At 39.9% G+C, this 8,847-nt stretch overlaps 1 protein-coding gene across 4 annotated transcripts in view; it reads left to right on the plus strand.

The window, feature by feature from the left end:
- Positions 1 to 8,499, plus strand: part of LOC108436580 (probable E3 ubiquitin-protein ligase HERC1) — a 103,225-nt gene extending 94,726 nt beyond the window's left edge. For all 4 annotated transcript variants that reach the window (XM_037545768.1, XM_037545770.1, XM_037545769.1 and 1 more), the window contains 7 exons: positions 687 to 856; positions 1,117 to 1,282; positions 1,426 to 1,502; positions 2,277 to 2,529; positions 3,692 to 3,844; positions 4,107 to 4,412; positions 7,095 to 8,499. In XM_037545768.1, the coding sequence (XP_037401665.1) occupies positions 687 to 856; positions 1,117 to 1,282; positions 1,426 to 1,502; positions 2,277 to 2,529; positions 3,692 to 3,844; positions 4,107 to 4,412; positions 7,095 to 7,280 (1,311 nt within the window). In that variant the 3' untranslated portion in view covers positions 7,281 to 8,499. The remainder of the gene's footprint in view (positions 1 to 686; positions 857 to 1,116; positions 1,283 to 1,425; positions 1,503 to 2,276; positions 2,530 to 3,691; positions 3,845 to 4,106; positions 4,413 to 7,094) is intronic.
- Positions 8,500 to 8,847: the final 348 nt, after the last annotated feature.

Here is an 8,847-nt window from a genome sequence, read left to right on the forward strand (position 1 = left end):
GAGAGCTTAAACAATAGTAAGGGACAGCACTGTGACGTATTACCAATGATTGTAATATGATGCTAGTAGTCCACAGCTTTACAGGTTTCAAATAACTAGTAGGAAACAAAAGGGAATTTTAGGTGGGTGTCCAGAATGGTGAAAATAAATATAAATTATTCATTTTGGAATTTTAAACATTTAGAAAACTGTTTGAGAAATGGTGATCAAACACTGTGTAACAACTTGATATTGTTATTTTTTTTTAAAAATAACACCCCTTATTATCAGAAACCTTAACATATTTAATAAAACATCTTTAAATGACTTCAGCGTATTTTATTTAAGTTTATGTATTATCTATGATTAAAGTAAATAGCAAAAATATTAAAATGACAAGTGATTTCAAACATTTCAACAGTAATGTGCACAAGAAGAACAGGGGATCTTATAGAGTAGATGAGCAAATCTGCTGTATAAAATGTAGGTGTGTCTGAGCATTGGATAACAGAATGTCTTCTTATTGTATTGCCACTTATTCTCTGTCCACATGTGCTTTCAAATCTGTGTCCACCTTACTGGCTCTAGTGTTTCAAACATGTGGAGTGTTGGTCTTGTTAAGTGCTGCACTTTACTGTCTGTTGAATAATTGATCTGTGTTGTCCAGCAACTGACTGTAACCCTGCTGCTTTTTGGCCCATGTCCAGGTGCCTGCATCCCGGTACAGTTCGGGCACAGCTGCCATAGTGCAGGGTCAGCTCAGAGGACTTTTGTCTCCCAAAGTTAACACGCTGCCCCTGATGCGCTCCATCGGCCGCACCATGACCCAGGGCAAGACCTACGGACCACAAATCACGGTTAAAAGAATCTCCACCAGGTGCATTACTGATCAACAGGAAATAAGAAATTGTCATTTTTCTCAGTATTTTCAGAGAGTGCAGTGTTTGTTTGTTTACTGTCTGTCTTGTTCTTGGGATTGTTTGGATTATTTGGATTGTTCTTATTGTTTTAGTCATACTGTTGTTGTATGTTGTGTTTTATGTTTTTCATATCATACATTACAAAATATATTGCAAATAAAATGTTATTCTGATTTTTATTTTGATAAAATCTCTTACTTGATCCTCTTATCCACAGGGGGCGCTCTAGCAAGCCCATATTTGTGCAGATTGCTAAGCAGGTGGTGAATTTGAACCCCACTGAGCTGCGGCTGCCCTCCAGGGCCTGGAAAGTGAAACTGGTTGGGGAGGGGGCGGATGATGCAGGTGGTGTATTTGATGACACCATCACTGAAATGTGCCAGGTCAGTCTGAATCTGAACACTTTCACAAATCACTGTAACTACTGTAGAACCCAACTATGCACCCTGGAGAGAAAGTGTTATGTCTTAAAGTAAATCCACGAGACTCTATCTTTCTTTCTCTTCTCTACCTTTCTCTCTCTCAGGAGTTGCAGTCTGGAGTGGTGGATCTACTCATTCACACACCCAACAGTTCTGCAGATGTGGGCAGTAACACAGACAGGTACACACACTACTCACCTGTGTCTCAATGCAGGTGCTATGTACTGTATTCTGGACTTTTGTTGCCCTAGATTGTAACGTTTTAAGTAGTAACTTCTTAAACTGGCACCAATGGTCCATTTTCTACCATTTTGCCCAAACTTTCCTAATGAGAAAGAGTAAGAAGGCCAAACAATTTGACTGAAATGATCTTTTAAAACTGAAGACTTTACAGATATTTTCAATAGTAATGAAAATGACATGTTGTGATCAAAAACACTTCTTCTTCCCCTTGCTTTCCTGTGTTGGTCAGCGCAAAAGTGTTCAAACAGTTTGAAAAGCAGAAAATCACCCATGTGGAGCTATTTCACAGAATCTACAAGGATCATTAGACAAGACATTTGAAAACCCAACAGCCCATTTGTAATGCAGGATACAGCAAAACAGCAGAAGTAAAAAGAAAAGGCATCAATTTTAAAATGCCACAGTGGCAAAAATGCAAAGATTAAAAATAACTAAAAATATTGTAATTTGTTGCCGCTGTTGTTGAAAACATTGGATTTTGTAGCTCATACTATAGCCTTCTTATTGTGGTCATTTTACTAAATTTATTTTATGAATAGTCTTTATAAGTCTTTTTTTGGTTTTGGTTGTCCAGTGTTTCCTGAATTAAATTTTTTTTTGACAAGAATTTAAATTTGGCTGCATAGCAGATATGTAGTTTAACTGTTTTCTCATGACCCTGAGATGAGATCGCTGTTCTTTTGTGACACTGTGATGTGATTGGCTGTGGCAGGTTCTTGTTGAATCCTGCAGCCATCTCAGATGAGCACATGGTGCAGTTCCATTTCCTGGGCATCCTGATGGCCGTGGCTATCCGCACCAAGAAGCCATTGGACCTGCACCTAGCTCCTTGGGTTTGGAAGCAACTGTGCTGTATTCCCCTTGGGGGAGCAGACCTGGAGGAAGTGGATCTCCTCACCTACCGTTCACTGCAAGGCATCCTGCACCTGGATGACAGCAGCATCAATGAGGACAACTTCACTGTGGTGAGACACTGGAAGGCTTTGATCAGTCTTGTGCTGTTGTTGGGAGTACTTTTATAGTATATGTTGCTAACGTGAAGGTCACTCACTTAGGTCAGTGGTCATGAACAGAACAACTTCTAAAAAATTTTTCCAGCTTCCAGCTGTATAACAACAGACAGTGCAGTAACAGCACTACTTAGAACTTCATGAATTTGTAGAGTTAAGTCGCTGTTAGCTGGTCTTATATATATATATATATATATATATATATATATATATAAGTATATATATATATAAAAATATATATATATATATATATATATATATATATATATATATATATATATATATATATATATTTATTTATTTATTTATTATATATTTATTTATTTTTCTCATGGTTGTGACCTTTTTTTTTTTTTTTTTTTTAAGAGAGAGAGAACACTATGCTTTAACCGTTGTGTGGTGGTGGTGTTTTTGTTACTCAGTGGTCTGGTGGACCCACCACATTACTGTTGTTTTTTTTTTAATCAATATAGCCGTAACAATTCATGTTAAAATGCCAGAGGTTTAAAATATCACAAATGGCCAGTGTAGGGTTCTCCTTTAGCAGCTGTAGCCAGTCAGCAGCCTGTCGATGTGGTCCATCCACACACACACACACACACACACACACACACACAAACACACACACACACATATACATATACACACACACACACACACATGAACAGCAGGCCATGTAGGAAGAGAACAGAGTGAAGGGACACAGCACCTACACACTTTTGTTCCCTGCAGGTTTACCCCAACACCACATGTATAATATAAACGTGTGGGGGGTTTACAGTGTGAAGTCACTGAAAATGTTTTTTTATGTGTTCTTCACATAAAATGAGCAAAGGAAGGTAAAATGAGCAAACCAAGGAATCTGAGGTTCAAATAATAATAAATCACAATGTTTTCTTTTATACATTAAAACCACACTACAGTTAAACTTATTTGCATAGTACATATTTGAAAAAGATCATTTTTTCATGATATGGGCCATTCAAAGAGTTAGCAGTTTAGCAGTGTTAGACAAAAGTGTCAATTACTTGGTCTGCTGCTTACAATAATAAATACCTAAATACCCCATCTCTCTCTCTCTCTCTCTCTCTCTCTCTCCCTCCCCCTCTGTACCTAGATGATTCCTTTGGACTCATTTGTGGCTCACAGTGCTAATGGGAAGTTGGTGCCGGTGGTCCCGGGTGGGCACAACCTTCCTCTGACCTTTGGTAACAGAAATGAGTATGTGGAGCGGGCACTGGAGTACAGACTGCATGAGATGGACAGACAGGTACAGGTCTTCCCTATTGTGATGTTTGTGTTAAAAGAAGAGTTTGTTGAAAAATCAGATTTACACAATTTTCTCTGTACCATAATCAAGACATGTTAACTGTCTAAAGTTTGCTCCTTTAATTTTGCACTGGACAAGTCTTTTGTTGCTAACAAGTAATGCAACCTTTTTTTCTGTCAATTAGCACTGTAGAAGTTAGCATAATTTAATTTAATAAGATTTTTTTTCTGAATGCACTGACCTCATGACTGTATGAATGTAGGTTGCAGCAGTGAGGGAAGGCATGTCTTCAATCATCCCTGTGCCGTTACTCTCTCTGCTAACGGCTCGGCAGTTGGAGCAGCTGGTCTGTGGCCTTCCTGAGGTTTCCGTGGAGATGCTGAAGAAAGTAGTGCGCTACCGTGACATCACAGAGAGCCACCAACTGATTGTCTGGCTTTGGCAAAGCCTTGAGGAGTTCACTAATGAGGAGAGGGTGCTGTTCCTGCGCTTTGTCTCAGGACGCTCCAGGCTGCCATCCAACCCTGCTGACATCACACAGAAGTTTCAGATCATCAAAGTGGATCGTGTAAGAGTTTTTCAGCATTTATCTGATATTTTTCAGCACCATCAATGTAGAACTCCCATTAAAGGAACAATTCAGAAAAAAATGCAGTTTTCCCCCGATCACAAATGCAGTTGATCAGCCAAGACATGTTTGGTCGGTGAAGTTTGCTTCATTAGTTTTGCACTGGTGCTTCAAAGTTGATATAGCTGAAAAGAGTGAATTGAATGCCTAAATTATCTTACTTTTGAAATTCTTAACTAATCTCAAAGACTTGCTTATGTGGTTTCTGACATCTGAAAAATGGACAGATATAAATGATGTTTTTGGCTGATTGACTGTTTTATATGAATTTCTGCCAAGCTTTATCATTTGTCATTATTTAAACACAGTTCTGGGCAATATTACACTTTTCACACTAGGAACACTGTGCATTACTGGAATCCCTTTACTATTAATGTTCAGGCCTTGTATCATTCACGTTTGCAGCCCTTAAACGGTATGCGTATATTCACCTTTTCCTTGAAAGTCCAGTCATGTGAGCTCCTTGGCATGAGTGAAAACACCTCCTTTATTTCTGAGTTACAGTGTATCACCAAAGTGAGTACAGCCCTCACATTTCTGCAGATATTTAAGTATATCTTTTCATGGGGCAACACTGACAAAATGACACTTTGACACAATGAAAAGTAGTCTGTGTGCAGCTTATATAACAGTGCAAATTTATTCTTCCCTCAAAATAACTCAATATACAGCCATTAATGTCTAAACCACCGGCAACAAAAGAGACTACACCCTAAATGTCCAAATTGAGCACTGCTTGTCATTTTCCCTCAAAAATGTCATGTGACTCGTTAGTGTTACTAGGTCTCAGGTGTGCATAGCGAGCAGGTGTGTTCAAATTTGTAGTACAGCTCTCACACTCTCTCATACTGGTCACTGAAAGTTCCAACATGGCACCTTATGGCAAAGAACTCTCTGAGGATCTTAAAAGATGAATTGTTGCACTACATGAAGATGGCCAAGGCTACAAGAAGATTGCCAACACCCTGAAACTGAGCTGCAGCGCATTGGCCAAGATCATCCAGCGTTTTAAAAAGAGCAGGGTCCACTCAGAACAGACCTCGTGTTGGTCGTCCAAAGAAGCTGAGTGCACATGCTCAGCGTCACATCCAAATGCTGTCTTTGAAAGATAGGCGCAGGAGTGCTGTCACCATTGCAGCAGAGATTGAAGAGGTGGAGGGTCAGCCTGTCAGTGCTCAGACCATACGCCGCACACTACATCAAATTGGTCTGCATGGCTGTCACCCCAGAAGGAAGCCTCTTCTGAAGTCTGTACACAAGAAACCCCGTAAACAGTTTGCTGAAGACATGTCAACAAAGGACATGGATTACTGGAACCATGTCATATGGTCTGATGAGACCAAGATTAATTTGTTTGGTTCAGATGGTCTCAAGCATGTGTGGTGGCAATCAGATGAGGTGTACAAAGATAAGTGTGTCAAGCATGGTGGTGGGATTGTCATGGTCTGGGGCTGCATGAGTGCAGCAGGTGTTGGGGAGTTACATTTCACTGAGGGACACATGAACTCTAATATGTACTGTGAAATACTGAAGCAGAGAATCATCCCCTCCCTCCAGAAACTGGGTCGTAGGGCAGTGTTTCGGCATGATAATGACCCCAAACACACCTGTAAGATGACCACTGCTTTATTGAAGAGGCTGAGGGTAAAGATGATGGACTGGCCAAGCATGTCTCCCGACCTAAACCCAATAGAACATCTTTGGGGCATCCTCAAGCGGAAGGTGGAGGAGTGCAGTCTCGAATATCCACCAGCTCTGTGATGTCGTCATGGAGGAGTGGAAAAGCATTCCTGTGGCAACCTGTGAAGCTCTGGTAAACTCCATGCCCAGGAGAGTTAAGGCAGTTCTGGAAAATAATGGTGGCCAGACAAAATATTGACACTTCAGGAACTGTCTCTTAGTGGTGTACTCACTTTTGTTGCCAGTGGTTTAGACATTAATGGCTGTATATTGAGTTATTTTGAGGAAAGAATAAATTTACACTGTTATAGAAGCTGCACACAGACTACTTTTCATTGTGTCAAAGTGTTATTTCGTCAGTGTTGTCCCATGAAAAGATAACTTACAAGATACTTAAGATACAAGATAACCTAAAGATACTTAAATATCTGCAGAAATGTGAGGGGTGTACTCACCTTTGTGATACACTGTATGTGCAACCCTGAAAACTTAAGTGCTACAAAAAAGTTCCATTTTGCCCGAGATGTTGCATCACTTTTGTGCAGTAATAATGAGTAATTCAGAGTGAATTAATGTGAAACGTTCCATTTTAGAGACACATACAGTTTGAATTGTTCACAGTAGTAATGATAGGAACCAGATGTTTGAAGAGTTTAATGTCTCTAAAAGCTACATTACATAAAGTTATTACCTGAAATTGTTGGAAGTATGCTGCCTGATGTCGGTATTGTTTTGAGAAAAGCTTTATCCTGAAACATACTTTTTAAATCAGTTTCCTGGTGGAGAGGTACTGGATACCGGCTATCCAGGGCCAGAACTGAAGAACTCTAAGACTTAATTTAGGTGGCGGGGCTCCAATAAGTTATGTGTTTCATTCAAATGATTCAAAGGCTGTAATTGCATTTGCCTAAACAGTTATCTATTTATTTATTTCCTGTGCAGCCTGTGAACGGTCTCCCCACCGCCCAGACGTGTTTTTTCCAGCTACGTCTGCCTCCCTACACCAGCCAGGCTGTGCTAGCCGAGCGCCTGCGCTACTCCATCCACAACTGCCCCTCCATAGACATGGACAACTACATGCTGTCACGCAACACCGAACCAGCCGAGGGCTCTGACACTGAGTACTAAACCCTCCAGCCCTCAGCTTGGTTGTTATTACACGGGGGAAAAATGAAAGCACAAAATGCATTTGGTCTGGTCTGTTTTTGTTTTCTTTTTTTTTTCCAAATCGCCTCTGGCTCCTCTCTTCCTTACTGGTGCAATACAGAAACCTCTCACTCCTGCAGTACAGGACAAGAGTGCTGAAGCAATCCACTACTTTATTTATTCTTTATTTTTAATTGAATGTCTCTGCTTGGTACAGAATATCTGAAGTCTTGTCTGAAAAGACTGTAAAAAGACAAAAAACTAAATCGTTAAAAGCATTAAAAGATCTGTGCCTGGAATGGTTGCTGAGTCAGGTTAGCTTCAGCTAACTGAAAGCGAACTTTTAAAAACTGGGATAAGTCCAACAGGTGAAGTTACGAAAGCATCAGGCAGCTTCCTAATCCCAGTTTACGCCAAAGGATCCTTTACAGCTGTAACATGTGTTTGTTGCAGCTTCACGTCATTTGGGCTTGGTGATAAATCTTTTCTATGGGGGCATCGAGAGAGTGTGATTAACTACTAGTCATCAAATTGAAGCTTCCTAATACATTGTATCTCGAATGAATGTATACCTGCAAATGCCATGCACATATGCACTCGGGTGCATTTTTATTTGCCAAACAGTGTAACTGCTCTTGCATTATGGTACTACTTATTAGCATTGGATAGACCTTTTGTTGGTTCATTTATTTATTTTTTTGTGTGTAGAATTACATGCCGTGAAATGTGTGTTTTTTTTTTCCAGAGGGAGGTGGGGGTGTGTGTGTGGGTGTGTGGGAGAGAGAGAGAGAGAGAGAGAGAGAGAGAGAGAGTTTGATACACTTACTGCTCAGCTATAGGTCATTTATTGCAATCATGAGGTATCGGCTTCATGCCCCAGTACTGTAAGTAGATTGTGTTTGGATTGCTGTAGGGAAAACCTCTGCTTCTCTGTAGAGGCCTTGATGACTACTGTGTGCCGTGGTTTACAGTATTGCTAATTTATTCTCCTTTTTTTTTGTAAAAAAAACAGGCTTTTTCTTGTCGTAAAGGATTATTTGTCTGTGGTCAGTTCCACTGTGGGTGGTGGAGACTGAAGGGGCAGTGAATGTTGTAATGGTTTGCACATCAGACTTGTATGCATTGTGCTTGACTATACAAAAAAAATCCCGTTCATGATTATATTAAAAGATTTAGAGCTCCTCTATCATTACAAACTCAATTGTTGGCTTTTTTTGTTTGTTTGTTTCAGCGCAAACCGAGATGTCTGAAAAAGTTTCAAACAGACACTCGAAACATTTTCACAGTATACAGCACTGTGCAAAAGAGATGGCCCTTCACTTATTTAAATTCCAGCAAAAACTGCCATTAAGTACAAATTATTCACTTTTCTTAAGCTTTAAAGTTGATCAGTTTTTGTTAGTATTCAGCATGCTCGTGCTTTGTTTCTTCACAGTTTCCATTTTTGGGGGGAGTCTTGCTAACAGTTTTTCAAAGAAATGTGCAGAGATATTTTTGCACACCTCCAAAGTTCAGTCCTAGAAGTTGTTGCGTTTTCTGGTTCTCACAA

This window comes from Pygocentrus nattereri, chromosome 16 (genome assembly GCF_015220715.1).
Source record: "Pygocentrus nattereri isolate fPygNat1 chromosome 16, fPygNat1.pri, whole genome shotgun sequence".
Lineage (NCBI taxonomy): Eukaryota > Metazoa > Chordata > Actinopteri > Characiformes > Serrasalmidae > Pygocentrus > Pygocentrus nattereri.